We start from the raw sequence: 18,558 nt of genomic DNA on the forward strand, positions 1-18,558 counted from the left end.
CACCAGCCAACAGAGTGACTGGCTGGCCATCTCTGACCTTCGTGCCAGCTGTCACTGATAGTCAGGCTGACTGCCTGACACCATCTCCAACTACGTGACCCATCAGCTTGCCATCTTTGCTTGAACCACACGACAACTTCCAGCTTGCTGGCCGCACAATGCCCCAACAGACCTTTTAGCTCTCCTGAACTTGGTCAGGCTGACCACCCACCCATGGCCAAAGGTCTGGCTGCCTGACCACTTCTAGGCAACGGGCTGTCTGCCTGTCTCCAGTCACCCAATTGTCCCTAACTAATGTACTGGAGAGCTGCCTTTTTGACCCTGGCCCACAGCACATCTAACTGGCCCTCTCCAGCTGTCTCTTTCACTGTCAGGAAAACACCAATTACTTCTAACTTACCATCTCAATATCTGATGTCCTGGTGAAGCACCCAACTGTCCCAGGCTGTCTGTCTGCCTAGGAGAGTTTCTCCCATCAACCAGCGGCCAACTCAATAGCTCTTACTGGCTGACCACCTGGGATGCCTCCCAGTGGGACCTGCTGTCCCAGTCTTAGAAGAATGCACTCCAGCCCTAAATCTCAGCATAACCTTCCCCACAGCTGGGAACTAGGCTTTGGTCTCCTTCCTTGTCAATTGAGGACCCTGCTCCCTGGACCCTCACACTGCCTCCAGCTGCTGGGGTGGATGGTGATGTGCACGACTGGGGTTCCCATTACTATAGAACTGGTCCATGATCTTGATAGCCCATCTAGGTTAGACAGCCCAACTAACCAGCCACTGTTCCTCAGGTCGGTCGCCCCTGCCTGTGTCCTGGCCACGGAGCTGTTTCAGGCTGTCCTCTATCTGTGCTGAGCCCTGGCTAAGCCGACCCCAAGTGGTTTTCTGCCTGAATCCCACTATCTCCTGCCAACTGGTTGTCCACTTTTTCCAAGACACAGACCACTCTCTATCTTGTCCTGTCTCCCTTCCAAGCCCCAGCTGCCTCTTTGAGACTCTTGACTCAATCTCAGGCCTCTGAACCCCTGACCCCTGCAAACCAGCAGCCGCTCCTACTAATTCCAGCAACCTAGGCAGCTGCCTTTCTCCAGACCACAGCAAGAAGCCCTGCAAAGAGAACCAATAAGGAGGAATAAAGCCTCCCTCCTGCCCACTCGCCCCACACGTCCCCCTCTTGCCATGCACACCGTTCCGTGTCCAGGTCTCTATCCCCTTCCTTCCATCTCTTACCTGTTCAGAGGACTGTGAGCATAAGTGGGTAGAGACCTCCTGTCTTTACTTAAGCAGTTCTTCCGGCCCTCTCAACTTATTCATCAGGCTTCAGCCTGAGATCCGGGGGACCCAGCCCATTGTGCAAACACAGGGGTAGGGCCGAGACAGGTCCCTGGTGGAGGTCTGGGGGTGCGGTTCCCTGTGAGCATACACAAGGGTGCTCGCCCAGAGGCCAGCGTTTGCCACTCTGGTTGCTTGCTCCCGGGGGAGGAGGTGGTGCCTAACAGGTTCCCACGCATTCCCTCCTCCACCGCGGCCCCACCCTGTCCACGTCCCGCCCGCAGTCTCTAGCCCGAGAGATCCAGAGAGGGGCGCGGGGACTTTTAAGAGGGGTTAAGTACGGCTAATCCGAGAAGGAAGCAGGTGCGCAAACACCTGACACCTGGCTGTTAGCAAAGAGGCGGGGTTCCAAGCCTACGACGCACTGAGGGTCCAGGAGGAGCTATGAGACACCGCGCATGCGCCGAGACGGCCAGAAGGCACCGCCCGACCCGGACGGAGTCTACGGTTCCCCGGGATACTCTTAGGGGCTGGTTTCCACGGGCACGGTTTGGTATGGTTTGGGTTTGGTTTTCCAAAGCAAACGCATCTCACCCGCAAGCGCCAATCCCCCGCCCCCCAACAACAGAGTGACATCAGCATCCAAAAATCTTTTTAATAATAGGACAGGATCCAGGGTTAGTTTTTGTAGCCGCGGCTGGCCCGTCGGCCTCTGGCACGTTCGAACTTCCGTCCCTTGGAACGTACGTAGGGTCTGCGGGGAGAGAAACGAGGGTGTGAAGGAGCCTGTACTACAGATGAAGCCAGGAACACCAGCAGCCTTTAGGGCCTTTCTGTCAAACCCAGGACTCGGCAGAGTGATGCTTTAGCTAATGGAGTAGCACAGGGTACAAGAGTCAAGGGTGACATAAAGTGGCCTGCTGGAAAACCTCGGCAGTGCGGGAAGCCAAGAAGCCAGGAGTGGCTGATGAAAAGCCTGCAAAAGGCCCTGGAACGCCCCAACCCTGAGCCTACACAGAGACTGGGTAGGATACAGGCTCCCAGCGACCCAGACCTGTGGCAGGCCCTTGAGAGCCTGTGTTTTTTACATCTGCCCAGGAGCTCTACACCCTGGCAAACAGAGGTGAGGCGGGAGGGAGTTCTAAGGAGGCTGGATCAGTGTGAAAAACAGGAGAAGCAGCTGGAAGGATGGCTAAGCTTGGACCTGCAAGGCGGGGTCAGGAGGAGAGGGCAGGGCCAGAGGTCTGATACTCACTTGGTGTGGCTGTGTGGGGTTCCCGGGGCCTTGCCAAAGTGCCGGTACACCTCTCGGCCCTTGCGAGGACCTGGGGAAGGGATGAGTGGATCAGGCAGGGACCTGGCACCTAGACCTCCTGCAGGGAGCTCCTCTCCATTTGACCTTCACAGGTCTGAGAATGATTTGGGGCAGGTGTGTGTGTGTGTCCCTGACCTTCCAGACCTGGAAGGGTAAAGGCTACCAGTAGTCTCACACCAACAACCCCCCCGCCCCACCAGGAGCCACTAAGCATCACTCACCAGAGAGCAGGACAGTGCCACAGCCCTTGGGGGAGTCCAGAGCCAGCTGGTCAAAGGTGAGGATTTTGCCCCCAGCCTTGAGGATGCGGCTGCGGGCCCGGCTGGTCACACGCAGTGCACACACCTGGATAAGACAAGGGAGGTGAGTCAGAGCCCCCTACACGGCCACCCGGGGGCTGCTGGGACTTACCACCCACTGCCCTGGCCCAGCAGAGTCCCAGCTGCTTGCTAGGCCCGATAACTAACACCAATAACTATTACCAAGAGGTTGACAGCAGCTGTTCTTAACACTTTATGTCTAGAAACTCCTTTAAGACTATAACACTACATGTTTAAAGTGGAAGGAAACTGAGGCAAAAAAAGATTGAGGACTTTGTGTAGAGGTGACAAAACAAGGCTGATGCCACACAGCAGAGTGAGGATTTGAGTAGCATCCCCTAACCCACCCACCACACCTGAGCCCCCACTCACCTTCAGTTTGGGCACCTCTTGAACCCGTACATCATCTGTTATGGTCCCCACAACCACAGCCGTTTTGTTTTCCCGGCCAGGAAGCTTCATCTTCCGGATCTTGGGGGAATGCACATCGTAAGGAAGTCCTTCTGATGTTTAAAACCAATCCCCCTGCTTCAGGCATCCCAAGGACCAGGACAGTTGTGCCTTCTGAATGGACTAAACTCACCCATGCCACATCTCCCAAACTAACAGGCCTCATTTCTGGTCTAACACAGGAAAACCTCCAGATGACAAAATGCAAGCACAGATTGTTCAACAGATTGCTTTTGACATGTAAAACTCACATTGTATTACTTGAAGCTTCAGGGCAATCTCATGAAACCACTATATCCATCCCCATCTTACAATAAGAAAGAAATGAGCCCAAGAAGCCAAGCCAGTCACCCATATATTCAGCTTCAACCAACGGTCAGAGCTCTGCACCTACCACTAGCTAAGATAAACCAGTGGATGCTCAGGTTGCTAAGGCAGAGTGCCAAGCCCTCCCTCCCAGAGCCCAGATCCAGACAGACAAGACCCAGTGGCTCCCCAGGTCTACTATGCTCCCTGGACCAGCCACTCACCATCCGGGAAAGGGACAGAGGTGGCCGGTTGGTGCGACTCATAAACAACCTCTTCAGCACAACTTGGTTGAAGGTGGAGTTGGTTCGTCTGGCCAGAAACCTGTACAGCTGGAGGAAAAGGGAAAAGGATGAATAAGAACCTGGGACAGCCTACTCCCCCACAGTTTTCTAATGAAAAGGCAAACAAATGATAATTTGGGCTAGAGAGGTTTATATGGCTTTCCCCCATCCCATGGGTTGAGGGACGCTTCCTGGCCAGGAACTCAGAAAATTCTCTCCCCACTCCCAAGTTGTATACAGCCCAGAGGCTGAAAACACTGAACTGTGGAAGCTCTGGGACAGAACCAGAGTCGGGAACCTGCCCTGCTGACCCCTAGGCAGTCGGGTACCAATACTAGAATGGAGAATCTGAAAGTCTTCATTCACCCATCACCCACAGACCTGGGATGACCCTACCCAAAGATCTCAGACCCCGACCTCACCTTGACCAACAGCCTTAGGTAGATGTCCTGGCTCTTGGGCTCCTTGCGCCGAACCTTTCGGTCCTTGTTGTGGCGGATGTCGACTCCCTGTGGGGAAGAAGGGGTGACCACTGACCCAATTGTGAATCTTGCCAATTACTCACTCATAAACATTCTCAGTTATTACTCATATCTGAGCTTGAGCTGGGCGCCAAGCTCTGCCGACAATAGCTCAAATTCCAGGTCTACCACTGAAAAACCTCTGGGCCTCAACTGGTTCCTCTGTAAAAAAGGGCTGCTACATGCAAAGCCTTCAACACAGCACCTTGAAACATTTTAACACAGTAACTACATGAACTTAGTTAAAAAAATCTTAATTCTTTTGCATTTTGCAAGAGTATAAGTATTATTTAAACTCTCAAAACTGGCTCCCATACCTGGACAATAACCAGAAACAAATAAACCAGTGATAGACTCTAAATAATAATAATGACAAGTCTTTATTTAGAATATTAACAATACTAGAATGACCTTGCAAGCAGTATCTCCAATCCAACAACACTATGAGGTAGTCTATCCCCACTTCAGAGCTAAGAAAACTGAAGAAAGTCCAGTATTTCGACTACACACCCTACCTGCTATTCTGAGTAACTGAAGTTTTTCAGACTTAGCAATTGTGAAAAACTACTGAAGTATTCATAGCTTACATTTATCCAGCACTTATGGTATGCGAGACCCTCTGATGAGCAATACCTATGCATTTCTCCTTCCCAAACCCACAAACTTGTGAAACGAGATTACTGTGTTCACAGTGAAAAGACACTGGGGCACAGGCCCGGAAAGCAACATTACAAGATGGGCAAGAAGCTGAAACTCGGAGGTCTGCCTGGCCCCCCAAACCGGGTACTTGACTCTCGACTCTTTCCAGAACCCAACTTTCCAGACTAGGGAGTGACAGGTTGGGGTAAAAGCAAAGGTAAGTGGCTGCCGGCCAGCCACCTGGATCCGAATCCTGGCTCCCCCACTTCCTGGCCTTGTGAGCCTGGTCATATCACTTAGCCTCCTTATACTTCAATGTGGTCATCTACTCAATGGGGGGCAATAACGGGAAAACGGGAGAGGCCGGAGGCTATGACTCTGGCCCATTTCTGGTCTGTGGGCTCCCAGAGTAGTTCCTCACGCCTCGGGAGTCGGCTCCTTCGGACAGCCGCGGAACCCCTGCCTCCCTTCGGCACGCCCCCAGCAAGAGACCACGGCGGATGGCGGCGGATGATGAAGTCCCGAACGCCACAAAGCGCACTCACCATGATGGCGTCTCCTGCTCGGCCAGGTCCGGAAAGAAAGAGCGGCACTGAAGAGGGCGGGGAAAGCCTCCAGCGAGTGGCGCCCCTGTGACGTCATACGGGGCGACACGGCGCTCTACCACGAGCTAGGCTTCTCAGTGGTGCATTGGAGGACTGGCTAGATAGGCAAGACCATTCAGTGGGAGAGAAACAACCAGAGAAACAGCGTGACGTCAAGGTCAGAAGGGCCAGCACGTCGGGGACCTCTCTGGCCCTACACAATCCCTGTTCTCGATAGTCTTCCGGAAGAAAGGGAGCTAGAGAGATGTATGGATCTAGGAGAACGCATCGCGCGGTGACGTTCTGGCCTGACGTCGACGGCCTCTCGGTGGCTCCTGGAGGACCCGGCGGGCCGAGCAGTGGAGGTGAGGAGGCGGGGCTGGCGGGGTGGTCGGGGACTCGGGAAACCTCTGACCCCACGCTTCGGGCGTTTCCTTATCATCTGCATTTCTGCCTAATCTCCAGCTACACCTCACAGGCGTAGCCGCAACCTGGTCAAATGGAGTTCCTACTTGAGATCTGAGCTCAGTCTATATATAAAGCACCTGTATTTCCACTTTTTTCGTTCAGCTTCTCCCCTCCCCCCCCAGTGGCTCTTCCCTGACGCTTTCTCAGCCTCTGTCACCGGTGGGGCTGCTTTTCCAAACAAGAGACTTTCAACAGCCCGGCAGTTTCGGTGTGAGGGATGGGCACGGTACTGGAGCGTAGAGAAGTCACACTGAGGCCCCGGCTTGGAGGGTGGGGTGGACAGAGGGAATAGGTACAGAGCTCCTCCTGAAAGAGAGGAGAGGAGAGGAGAGACCTAGGAAGAGGGAGGAGAAGATTCAGAGAGGAGAAAGAATGAGACCCGGTGGGTGATGGGGAACGGAGGGGTAAGGAGGGAGGAATGGAGGCCCAGGGGATGGGAAGGGGAAAAGGGGGGAGATGGAGAGCCAGGAAGAGGTGGAGGCATAGAAAGATGATTAGGTGGGACCTTGTCAGGTGTAACCAGATTCAAGTCATTTTTTTTTTTTTTTTTAAAGATGACTGGTAAGGGGATCTTAACCCTTGACTTGGTGTTGTCAGCACCACGCTCACCCAGTGAGCTAACCGACCATCCCTATATGGGATCCGAACCCGTGGCCTTGGTGTTATCAGCACCACACCCTCCCGAATGAGCCACAAGCCAACCCCCAGATTCAAGTCTTGACTCTACTACTAACCAATGGTGTGACCTTGGACAAGTCACTTAACCTTTCTGTGATCTTGGACAAGTCATAACCTCTTTGTGCCTTAGTTTCCTCATCTACAAAAAGGGGATAATAGGTCGGGTAGATAAGGTGTTTTCCAGGATTATGTAAATTAATAAAAGTCCTTAGGTCAATGCTTTGCACATGTAAGTGCTCAGTAAAAATTAGCCTTCACTCCTTAGCACTTACTGAGTGCATCCAGACGGACTGGTTTGGGCAGTGACAAAGCTGACCTATCTCCTCTTTTCTCCTTCCCTCAGGGAAGCCCCTGCCTCTTGGACCTCTGGCATATTGAGCCTGTCAGGGCCTCCTGCAGTCTGCTTTCAATGCTCCTACATATTCACCTCTCCTCCACAGAGCCAAAGGCCAGGCCTGGACAATGAGGCCTGACTCCTTGCCCATTCCACCCCCCCTATGGCCTTAGACCCAGGGCCAGGGTCCTGTTGATGTAACAGAGCAGAGGACTGGCAGATGAATGGACACCTTGAAGCAGAGGAGCAGCAGGACCAGGTAAGGGTCCATCTGAAAGCCAAGATCATTGTACTGTTGGAACACATCATCCGAGGCCCTTCTATCAGCAATCTCAGACCTTCTCTCCAGGCAGGTGTGAATAGCTTTCTTCCCATTTCCCAGGCAGGGCAGCTCAGTGGCCAAGAATTCAGGGGCTTCCCAGAGGTCACAGAGCGAATCTGTGTGGGCTGGAGACCTCCTCCTTATCCTTCTTCTCCTCCTTGTTCCCTTGTGTCTGTGACTTGGTCTCTGTTTGAGTCTCAGCCTCTTTGGTTGGTGTCTCTGCCTTTCTTTCTCATGGGGCCCCAAGTTCAAGTGCCATGTCTCCCCGTCTCTCAAGCTTGCTGGATTTCTGTTTCCCCTATCTCTGCGTCATTCCTTGGCACATATTATCTGATGCTATTGTGGATGCAAGGTGCATTGTTCGGCAATAAGTGAACTTCTTCCTCCATTTGCCAGCTCTGTCCCTATCTCCTTCTGTTTATGTCTTTCTCTCCCTGCAACTTTGTTTCTAGGTCTCCTGATATATCCTCGCCTTGCTTTCTTTCAATTTCACCATGTCTTTGCCTCTGTATATGTCTCTGTCAGCATCTTCGCTTCCATTTCTCTTGGCCTCAGTTCCTCTCAGCCTCTGGACTTCCAACATTCTCCCCCCGCATTACCCCCAACCTAGAGGTCTCTCAGATACTGTCTCTCCCCATCTCTCTCTTTGTTTCTCATGCCGTGTGACTGGGTCATTCACTGGGCAGATGTTTATCTCATGCTGCCTCCAGTCTGGTTTGAGCCCAAGGTACATTAGTGAGCTTCTCCTCCCTGGTTTTCGTTATAGAAATGTCTGTCTCTGCCGGGGTCTGTCATTTTCTGCGTTTTCTTGTGTCCTTACATTGAACATTCTCAGTCCTACTGTGCTGGGTTTTTTATGGTGGCCAGCTGGTACAGGAATGCGAACCCTTAATCTTGGTGTTATCAAAACTGCACTCTAACCAACTGCCCTAACCGGCCAGCCCAATCCTACTCCTTTTGTCTCTTTGGGTTTTTTCTTCTTTTCTCTGTCTCTGACTCTGTAGCTGTCTGAAAAATAAACATATCTACTTTCCCCTCCTCTTTTTCCCCTCTCTCCCCAAGTCTCTCATTGCCTCTGACCCTGCCTCTCTGGGTTTCTGCCTTGTTCTGCGTCTGGGTCTCTTTTACTCCTTTTGACGTCAACCGGCCTTTGTTACCTGTGTTAGGGTCTCTGTCCCTGCAGCTAAAGACCTCTTCCCCACACCCCTTTTCTTTAATAAACTCAACGGACGAGACAGGCCCGCTTGCCCCGTCTACGACGGAGGCCGGTCCGGGAAGCGCGAGGCCCCGCCCTGTCCTCGGGTCTCCCGCGGCTGGCGGCTGCGCCGAGCTGGCGAGCCGCAGGCCCCGCCCCCCGCGCGCTCTCATTGGTGCGGCTCAGGCCGGCCGCGCGGCCATTGGCTGAGTGGATACACACCCTCCCCCCACGCTAGGTCTGATGGGGGCGGTTGGTACTGACATGAGGGGCCGCTTGGAGGAGGACCCGGCGTGTGAGGCGGCTGCGGGGGTCGGGGCAGGAACCAGAGTTTGGGGGACTGAGGGACCACGAGGAACGGAGACGCAGGCCCAGGACTAGGGTACCATGGGTGGGAGATGGAAATGGAAAACCAGGACCGGGACTGGGGGATCCAGGGGTGGAAACCCTGGCCTGGGACTGGGTTCTGGAAGTAGAGTGGGGATGGAGGCTGGGGACCCAGGGATAGAGACTCAGGCCTATGAATTGGGGACCTATGGATGGAGACCCAGGTCCAGGTCTGGGGTACCCAGGGACAGAGACCCAGGCCCGGGACTGCAGGGCATGTAGGGCTGTGTGCCTGAGCCTGATTTGAGGTTCCCATAAGGGCGCCAGCACAGGTTTGGGGGTGGGGGAGACACTCTGGGCCTGGGGGAGCTGCCTGCCCCAAGCAGGGGGGCAGAGGTGGTTCCTGGGGGTGAGTACACAGGGGTGTGTCTGGGGCCACTTTGGGCCTGGAGAAGGAGAGGGACAGGACTGGCAAGTGGAGGGCGGAGCAGTGGGGAACAAAGGTGAGCAGGAAGGAGGAGGAGGCAGCAGAAGCTGGGCAGAGGGCAGAGGGAGGGCCTCTGGGGAAGGGACCTCAGTCCTGGCTCCCACCCCTTCCCTGGAGAGCAGGCGGCTGGCCAGCCAGGTCAATGTTCAGGGACTAGTTCTTGGCCCCTGCCCCTTGCAGGTGCTCGAATGTGGCTCCTCTCTGACCCCTTAGTCCCTCTGTGTGACATCCCTTCTGTCTAGCTGTCCACATCTGTGCCTTCCCTATCTGCCCTCCCTTCTAACTCTGTTGTCTTTCTCGTTGGGGTCAGAAACTCTCACTTCCAAGTATCTTTCATCAGCTGGGTTTGATCTCATTGAAGTTGTTTCCTCAGTGTTTCTCTGGCTCTCAGACCTTACCCCTCTTTTTCTTTGTGTCTCAGTGTCCCTCTGTTGTTACTCTCTGCACCTAGGGATGACTACGTAGGTGGCTGGCTGGCTGGCTGGCTGAGTGAGGGTGTGGGTGTGGTTTCTTTCTCTGTCTCTGCATGTCTGTTTCTGCTTATGTCTCCACCATCTAGTCCCCCTCCTGTGCCTTATTTTTCTCCAAAGCCCTTATCATCACGTAACATAATATGTGTTTTACTCCTTTATCTTGCTTTTCTATCTTCTGATTAGAATTTTAACCCCCTGAAGGCAGGGATTTTTGCCTGTTTTGTTCCCTGCTGTGTTTGCTGGGCTTAGCACCATTATTGGCAAGAAGAGGGTACTGACTAATTATTTGGGAAATAAATGAGTGAACATTTGCATGCCTGGGTCTCTGGGCCCTTCAGGATCTGACCTTCCTGCTCACCTGAACTCTGCCCTGCATCCTCAGGGTCCCTCCACACTGGCCTAAGCCTGTCTGTCTCTGGTGCTTCCACCTCACCTGCCATCGCCCCTCATTGTCTCCTGTCCATAGGCCCTGCCCCTCCATCCACCTGCCATGGGGATCCTGGACTCTGACCCCTGTCCTTTTCTCTCTCCACAGAAGTCACACCAGGAGCTGACTGGGAGCTGGGGCCACGGGCCTAGGAGTACCCTATACAGGGCTGAGGCCATGGCCCCGCCACCACTGCCATTGGCTGCCAGCACCCCACTTCTGCATGGTGAATTTGGCTCCTACCCAGCCCGTGGCCCACGCTTTGCCCTCACCCTCACATCGCAGGCCCTGCACATACAGCGGCTGCGGCCAAAGCCCGAAGCTCGGCCCCGGGGTGGCCTGGTCCTGCTGGATGAGGTCTCAGGCTGCTGCACCCTGCGGAGCCGCAGCCCCTCAGACTCAGCAGCCTACTTTTGCATCTACACTTACCCTCGGGGCCGGCGTGGGGCCCGGCGAAGAGCCACCCGAACCTTCCGGGCAGATGGGGCAGCCACCTACGAGGAGAACCGTGCTGAGGCCCAGCGCTGGGCCACTGCCCTCACATGTCTGCTTCGAGGACTGCCGCTGCCTGGGAATGGGGGTGAGGTGCTGGGCAGCTGCTCTGTCCTAGGGCTACCTCCATGTCTCCTCAGATCTCCCTCTGGGCATCCCTGTCTCTATTTTTGTGTGTCTATGGCATGTGCCTCTCTGGGTCTTTATTGAAAGACTGATACACAGGAAGGAACAAAAACAGGCAGAGAAAAATGATTTGTCTGCTTCTGTCTTGCTAGATTTCTGTCTCCCTTTCCCCCTCCCGTGGGTCTTGACCACAGATGAGTCAGAGGTTCCCGGGCTGGTGAGAGCAGCAGACTGAGACATGATCAGTCACCAACAGAGTGACAGGCACCAACAGAGGTCCCCTAGGAGCCCAGAAGTGGCATCTAACCCAGTCTGTGGAAGGTCAGAAAAGGCTTTTGGGCAGAAGACACCTCCCCCAGGGTCCTCATTTGGTGCAGGAAGGTAAAGTTTTGAGGTGCCCCATCTGGTGAGCCTTCATTGGTCCTGCATGGTGCTGCTGCTGGCTGCCTGGGGCCCCAAAGGTATGGTGACAAGGAGCCTTGCATAGTGGAGTCACCTGATCCTGGGTATCAGGTGTTGGGGGCGAGGAAAGTGGGAACCACAGCTCCTATGCCCTTCTCCCACATATGGGTCCAAAGGGCACTTGGTTTCACACCCAATCTCTGCCACTGTCTCAGCACCTGGGAGAGTGGGGCAGGGCTGCATACCTGAGTCTGGCCAAGTGAGAACTGGAAGAAAAAAACCTCACAGCAGGCTCTGGGTGCCAGCCCTCCACCAATTTCATTGGGGGCTGTTTGAAGAGACTGTTTCCAAGGTGAGGGGCCTGGGTCTCTGGCCTCTACAGACCCTGTCCTCTCTCTGCAGAGATCACCCCTGAGCTTCTGCCAAGGCCACCCCGGTTACTCCTACTGGTCAATCCCTTTGGGGGGCGGGGCCTGGCCTGGCAGTGGTGTAAGAACCACGTGCTGCCTATGATCTCTGAAGCTGGGCTGTCCTTCAACTTCATACAGACAGGTAAGGGAGTTGTAAGGAGGGAGACTGGGGGTTAGGACTCTTGAGTCCTGGGGAACCAAAGGAGTGGGTGGGATTCCTGGGTCAGTGGGAGGGGTAACAGGAAGAGCCTGCCTAACCTCCTGGTTTTCTATATTAGAACGACAGAACCACGCCAGGGAGCTGGTCCAGGGGCTGAGCCTGAGCGAGTGGGATGGCATTGTCACTGTCTCAGGAGATGGGCTGCTCTATGAGGTAGAACAGGAGCACTCTGTCCCTAATCCTGAGCCCTGGGGGACTGCAGAGGCCAGGAACAGAGCCCAGGCATCTGGTCTCCCACCCTCCAGGTGCTGAATGGGCTCTTGGATCGCCCCGACTGGGAAGAGGCTGTGAAGATGCCTGTGGGCATCCTCCCTTGTGGCTCGGGCAATGCACTGGCTGGAGCGGTGAACCATCATGGGGGGTAGGTGGGGCACTCCTGCTGGGGAGGCCGAGGATCCCCTGAAGGGAGGGATGAGCCCTCCCGGGCACGTGGATCCCACATCTCCCCCTCAGCCAAACCCATAGTCAAGTAAATCAGTCTGGCTGTGGGATGCCCCCGCCCCCAGTTCCCAGACATTTTTGCCTGTCTCTTTCCCAGCTGTTTCCCTGGTGCCTAGAACAGTGCCTGGCACACGGAAGGCACTCAGTGAATGCTTATCAAATGCTAGAACTGACAGGGAACCCAGCCCAATAAGAAGAGTCCGTCTGGAGGTGGTCATATGGCTGCGGTGGGCTCAGGGACAGTGGCCTCCTTGGTCTCATGCTGTCTGCTTCCCTGTCTCCCCCTGCTCTGCACTCTGTCTCTTACCCAACCCTGTTTGCTGTTTCCCACCGTGTGTCCATCTCTGTCTGTGAAGGTTTGAGCCGGCCCTGGGCCTCGACCTGCTGCTCAACTGCTCATTGCTGCTCTGCCGGGGTGGTAGTCATCCCCTGGACCTGCTCTCTGTGACACTTGCCTCGGGCTCCCGCTGTTTCTCCTTCCTGTCTGTGGCCTGGGGTTTCGTGTCAGACGTGGACATCCAGAGTGAGCGCTTCCGGGCCCTGGGCAGAGCCCGCTTCACACTGGGCACGGTGCTCGGCCTTGCTACACTGCACACCTACCGTGGACGCCTCTCCTACCTCCCTGCCACTGTGGAACCTGTCTCACCCACCCCTGCCCACGGCTTGCCCCGTGCCAAGTCAGAGCTGACCTTGGTCCCAAACCCAGCCCCACCCATGGCCCACTCACCCCTGCATCGCTCAGTGTCTGACTTGCCCCTGCCCCAGCCTGCCCTAGCCTCTCCTGGCTCCCCTGAACCCCTGCCCATCCTGTCCCTTAATGGTGGGGGTCCAGAGCTGGCCGGGGACTGGGGTGGGGCTGGGGATGTTCCACTGTCCCCAGACCCATTGCTGCCCTCACCCCCCGATTCTCCCAAGGCAGGTCTACTCTCACCCATGGCTGAGGGACCCCCAGAAATACCAGCATCCTCTGGGCCCCCACCTCCCACTCCTGATGCCCAGGTAGCTGTCTCTCCTTGGGGCCCATCGGACCACCTGTTGCCCCCACTGGGTACACCATTGCCCCCAGACTGGGTGACGATGGAGGGGGACTTTGTGCTCATGTTGGCCATCTCCCCCAGCCACCTGGGTGCTGACATGGTGGCAGCACCGCACGCACGCTTTGACGACGGCCTGGTGCACCTATGCTGGGTGCGTAGCGGCATCTCGCGGGCCTCGCTGCTGCGCCTATTCCTGGCAATGGAGCGTGGTAGCCACTTCAGCCTGGGCTGTCCGCAGCTAGGCTATGCCGCCGCCCGTGCCTTCCGCCTCGAGCCGCTCACGCCTCGCGGCGTGCTCACGGTAGATGGGGAGCAGGTGGAGTATGGGCCGCTGCAGGCGCAGGTGCACCCTGGCCTCGGTACACTGCTCACTGGGCCTCCTGGGTGCCCTGGGCGGGAGCCTTGAACCGAACCAAACGTGGGACCCGCCGGGGGCGGGACCTACATTCCAAGGGGCGGGGCCTGAGCTAGGGGGTGTGGCTTGGCTGCCAGAGTTAGGCGGAGGCCCTGCAAGTGCAAGGTTTCTGACCCCGTCTCAGGATTGCGCCCGCCCCACAAGAGATCAGCCGTTATATGGGAGGGTGACCTGAATTCCAGGGGTTAGGCGTCGTCACAGAGAGAAATGGGCTCGTCCGGACGGTAGTGCCTGACTAGTGTGGGCGAGGCTTGACGTCTGCGCTTTGGTCGTCCTTACCGGGAGGGGCTTAGTCCTGACTCTTGCATCCGGATCGTACCAGCCCAGGGCGGCTGAGGGCGGAGCCTATTTTACGCATCGCCCAATGACGGGACCTGGAATGTACGAGTAGGGGGAGGTCGCCTTAGTTAACTGGTAGGTCAGACCCCAGGTCTGGCTCTATCCTCTTCGGTGCCTCCACTTAACTGGCCAATCAGCCCAGAAGGGGCAGGTTCCCCGGGGCCGGCTCTCGGATTTGCACTAACGTTCCTCTCCCCCCCTCTACGGGTGGCGGCGGGGAAATTCATTTCCACTGTTGTGTGTCCTGCGCGTCCCCCGTCTAAAAAGCAATTCAAAAGGTCTATGCAATAAAGGCAGTCGCTTAATTCCTCTCAGCCCTTCACCCGTTCCTCCATTTGACAGCCCCCGGCAGGTACCAAACTTGGCACTTCCAGCAGCTACTGCCTTTTATGGGCCATAGCCCAGATCTGCCCACGTGTTGGAACCAGTGTGACCTGCTGCCCTTGAACCGGGATCAGTGAGCTGCCTGCTCCCCCACAACAGCTGGCTCTGGGGTTCTCAAGATTTATTCAGGATAGTGTTAACGGAAGCGTTGGGAGGATGGGGTCTTCGACGTGCTGGGGGCACACACAGAGGATCCTCTCCACCCCCGCGAGGGAGCGGGGAGGCCGCTTTTTCTTAAAAATATAAATGTATTTATCTGCATCATCACGTCCCTGGGGCACCCAGCTGGCCGGCCCTTGGGGCCACAGGGTGGTTAGGGAAGAGGGCGTCAGGGCGCAAGTCTGAGCAAGGCAGAGGACAGCTCTGCTGGGTGGGGGAAGGGGGTGGCCTCACAGGGCCCCGTGCTGGGCCTGGTAGCGGGACAGCACAGCGCGGTAGTGGGATAGCTCCTGGCGCACAGCCACCACCTCCTGCCGCAGTAGGGCATTCTCCTTCTCCAGGAAGGCCGCCCGCACTGATATCTGGTTCTCCTTTAGCCTCCGGGCGTCGCGGGACCTCTTGGCTGCCTCGTTGTTTTTGTACCGCCGGCTCCAATACTTCTCGTCCTATGGGATAGAGGGGTCGGAGGGCACTGAGGTCCATAGAGAGGTCCCATCATAGGTCCCAGCAAGAGAGGAAGGGAGGAGAGACACCAGAGCTGCTGCTTGCCCAGCAGTGGGGCCTAAAGAATACCCGGTCTCATGGGGCCAGCCCGTGTCTCACTTGGGAGAGTGCGGTGCTGATAACACCAAGGCCAGGGTTCGGATCCCGATATAAGGATGGCTGGTTAGCTCACTTGGGAGAGTGTGGTGCTGACAACACCAAGTCAAGGGTTAAGATCCCCTTACCGGTCATCTTAAAAAAAAAACCCGGTCTCATCAGTTGGGAAAGAGTGGTGCTGATAACAGGAAGGTCACGGATTTGGATCCCCATACTGGCCAGCCGCCAAAAAAAAAAAAAAAAAAAAACCCAGTCTATGCTGAGATGGGTACCTAGAAAGGCCCTGGTGGTTAAGGAGACCAGGTCCCCAGCAACACTAAGGCATGAGATAGACCCCCACTCCCAAGGAACTGGGCTTCCAAGTCTGCACTGTGCAAAGCAGACCCCAGCACTCCCCACTTAAAAGGCGTGCAGTTAGCTCCTGGTTGCTAAGGATGCTCATTCCCTAGCAACAGGGTCTTCAGGGTCTGAGAGCTTCTCCAAGTGAAAAGCACTGTCTTACACATCACCTTTCTAGATCATGGTTGCCAAGGAAAGCTTAGGTCCCCTAGTGATGGGGTTTGGTGTCTCATAAAATCCTCCCAGAGCTGGGCCCCTTTTGACCTGGCTGCCAAGGTAACCTCATCCCTCCTCAGCAAACAAAAGTGAGGTCTAAGTGGTCCTGATTGACCATGGCCAGTCTCTGACCTTCTGGCCTTCAACTGGGGCCAGGGAGCTGCCTCCTCCCTAACAAGACCTGGTTGATAGAAGAGTTGTCCCTTAACAAAGGGGCCTATCTGGAGATCTCCCCAAAATATTATACCCAGGGTCCTCCAATCCTGGAATTTGGTTGCTAAGGAGGACCACTCCTTAGTAACAAGGACCACATAGCTCAGAAAGATTCTCCCCCATTTATTTATTTATTTATTTTTGTCCTTTTTTTTGAGACCGGCTGCACTGCGTTCAGCCAGTGAGCGCACCGGCCATCCCTATATAGGATCCGAACCCGCGGCGGGAACGCTGCTGCGCTCCCAGTGCCGTACTCTCTGGAGTGCACCACAGGCTTGGCTCTCTCCCCCATTTAATTAAAGTCTAGTTCCTGTTTGATAGGGCAAATCCAGTCCCTAACAAGACAGCCCTGCAGCAGGGGAAATCACTGGTCTAGATTTGGCATATAGGCTGGTCCTAGCTGCTTCAAGTAGTTGTGTCTTACACAAGAACACAGCAAAGTCTTACGAGAGAAGCTCAGGCACCTCTCACTAGGGGAGCTCCCAGTAACAGCAAAAACATGCTAGAAAGATGCAATAACTGCCCAAACCACCCCAAATCAGCTTGTGGCCCTGGATGCTTTTGTTTTTCTTTTTCTTTTTTTCTTTAAAGATGACCAGTAAGGGAATCCTAACGCTTGACTTGGTGTTGTCAGCACCACGCTCTCCCAAGTGAGCTAACCAGCCATCCTTATATACAGATCTGAACCCGTGGCCTTGGTGTTATCAGCACCACACTCTTCCAAGTGAGCCACGGGCCGGCCTTGTTTTCTTTTTCTTAAAATACTTTTTATATTTTTATTTTGGGGGGGGCACTGGATGCTAATGGGAACCTGAGGTGTCTCACCAATGTGAAGTCCAGGCACAAGAAACAAGCCCCAGAGAGGCTAGCAAAGTCTGCATTCTAGGCAGATCACTCCAAAGGATGCCCCGAATCAGAGATCAAAGGCCTAGCCCCAGCCTAGTTGGCTACTAAGGAGACACAGGCTGATATCCTGTTACTAAGGAAGACTGTCCTTAGCAACTGCGCCTGGTGGAACCAGAAGCCTGCCCCTCTGATTATTCTGGGTGCAAGTGATAGACGCTCCAAGCCTGCACAACCAGACATAGCAGGGCTGGCTAAGTCTGCATCCCACAGTGACACTGTCTTCATAAATCTTAGGCCAAAACCTCTACCCCTTGCATCCCATGGCCAAGGAGGACTAATCTTTGGCTGCAGGCCAAGAGCGCATGAAAGCTAATTCCAGTGAGAAGCCTGGGCCTGAGTGCAAGAAAAGGCCCATCTATGGCTGTGGGGCCTGTCCCCAGCCAAGCCTGTGTCCCACCTCCGGTGGTGCTCACCTTCTGCTCCTCTGGCACCTGAATTTTCCTTGCCTTCTTCATGATTGGCTGGGGCTTAAGTTCCTCCTCTGAAAAGCGATGTCTCCGAGGGTCAAAGGTCTCATGGCCGGGAATGCTTGACAGGGCAAGATCAGCAGGGTCGGGTTCAAAGGTCATCAGCACCTCCACCGTGTCTGGGTCCACAGGGCTAGGTGTGTCCCGAGAGGTCAGGCCTTGGAGAAACAATGCATCACCTGAGTGTTTATTTTGGGAAGGGGGTTCCCAGAGGCTACCCCCTGCTCCCGTATCATATCTACCACATGGAAGGCCCTTCTGGGGGTCTAGCGTAAGGCCTTTCAGGGATTACCTCTCTAAAATGAAGGTTCTTAAAAATGAAGGTTCCCTAAGCCATAAAAATGCTTAGACATGAGCCGGCCCGTGGCTCACTCGGGAGAGTGCGGTGCTGATAACACGAAGGCCCCGGGTTCAGATCCCATATAGGGATGGCGGGTTAGCTCACTGGGTGAGCATGGTGCTGACAACACCAAGTCAAGGGTTAGGATCCCCTTACCGGTCATCTTTAAAAAAAAAAAAAAAAAATGCTTAGACATAATGAAGCCAACTCCACTTTTAAAACAGGGAAACTGAGGCCACGTCATAACTGACTTGCCCTAAGTAACACATGAGTCAGGGCTATTGCTACTAAAACCTCGGAACTTCAGAGTCAGGGTATTAATTTCTTTCCCATAGTCTAGTTACTGACTCCCTGACCAAAGCTTAGACCCCAGGCTGTTCAGAGAAAAGGAATCTACTACATTGAAAAATCTCAAGTTAGACCCTAAGAGCTACTCGCTCCAAAGGGTTAGGGAAGATAAGGAGAAACATCTGAAGTTCCAGAAGGTTGATTTGAGAGGCGGCGCCTGTGCCTTTAAGCGCGAGCAACGGGGCCAGCTGAGGACACAGGTTCAGGGCCGAGTCACGTGCTGAAGCCTGCTACCCTCCTCTCTCTTCCCCACCCCCGCCACGGGTCCACTCACGTTCCCCATGCCCCGCACCCCCCCCCCCC

The 18,558-nt window shown here is 55.0% G+C and overlaps 3 protein-coding genes across 3 annotated transcripts; 1 reads left to right on the forward strand and 2 right to left on the reverse strand.

Annotated features, from left to right (window-relative positions):
• Window positions 1–1,906: 1,906 nt before the first annotated feature.
• RPL18 (ribosomal protein L18) lies at window positions 1,907–5,928 on the reverse strand. Its single transcript, XM_008569281.1, has 7 exons — window positions 5,652–5,928; window positions 4,369–4,455; window positions 3,887–3,994; window positions 3,279–3,377; window positions 2,808–2,931; window positions 2,527–2,596; window positions 1,907–2,025 (listed from the first exon to the last, which is right to left on the reverse strand). The coding sequence occupies exons 1-7, from the start codon at window positions 5,652–5,654 to the stop codon at window positions 1,950–1,952; spliced, it is 567 nt and encodes a 188-aa protein (XP_008567503.1). The 5' UTR covers window positions 5,655–5,928; the 3' UTR covers window positions 1,907–1,949.
• On the forward strand, window positions 5,851–14,597 carry LOC103587741 (sphingosine kinase 2-like). The gene is made up of 7 exons (XM_008569280.1): window positions 5,851–6,055; window positions 7,277–7,429; window positions 10,510–10,981; window positions 11,824–11,973; window positions 12,110–12,204; window positions 12,297–12,412; window positions 12,849–14,597. Exons 2-7 carry the CDS (start codon window positions 7,391–7,393, stop codon window positions 13,933–13,935), a joined length of 1,959 nt encoding a protein of 652 aa, XP_008567502.1. The 5' UTR covers window positions 5,851–6,055; window positions 7,277–7,390; the 3' UTR covers window positions 13,936–14,597.
• A 298-nt stretch (window positions 14,598–14,895) lies between these two features.
• LOC103587740 (D site-binding protein) lies at window positions 14,896–17,881 on the reverse strand. Its single transcript, XM_008569279.1, has 3 exons — window positions 17,860–17,881; window positions 17,514–17,725; window positions 14,896–15,272 (listed from the first exon to the last, which is right to left on the reverse strand). The coding sequence occupies exons 2-3, from the start codon at window positions 17,667–17,669 to the stop codon at window positions 15,057–15,059; spliced, it is 372 nt and encodes a 123-aa protein (XP_008567501.1). The 5' UTR covers window positions 17,670–17,725; window positions 17,860–17,881; the 3' UTR covers window positions 14,896–15,056.
• Window positions 17,882–18,558: the final 677 nt, after the last annotated feature.

The sequence above is a fragment of the Galeopterus variegatus genome, unplaced genomic scaffold, assembly GCF_000696425.1.
Source record: "Galeopterus variegatus unplaced genomic scaffold, G_variegatus-3.0.2 Scaffold486, whole genome shotgun sequence".
In the NCBI taxonomy this organism is placed as follows: domain Eukaryota; kingdom Metazoa; phylum Chordata; class Mammalia; order Dermoptera; family Cynocephalidae; genus Galeopterus; species Galeopterus variegatus.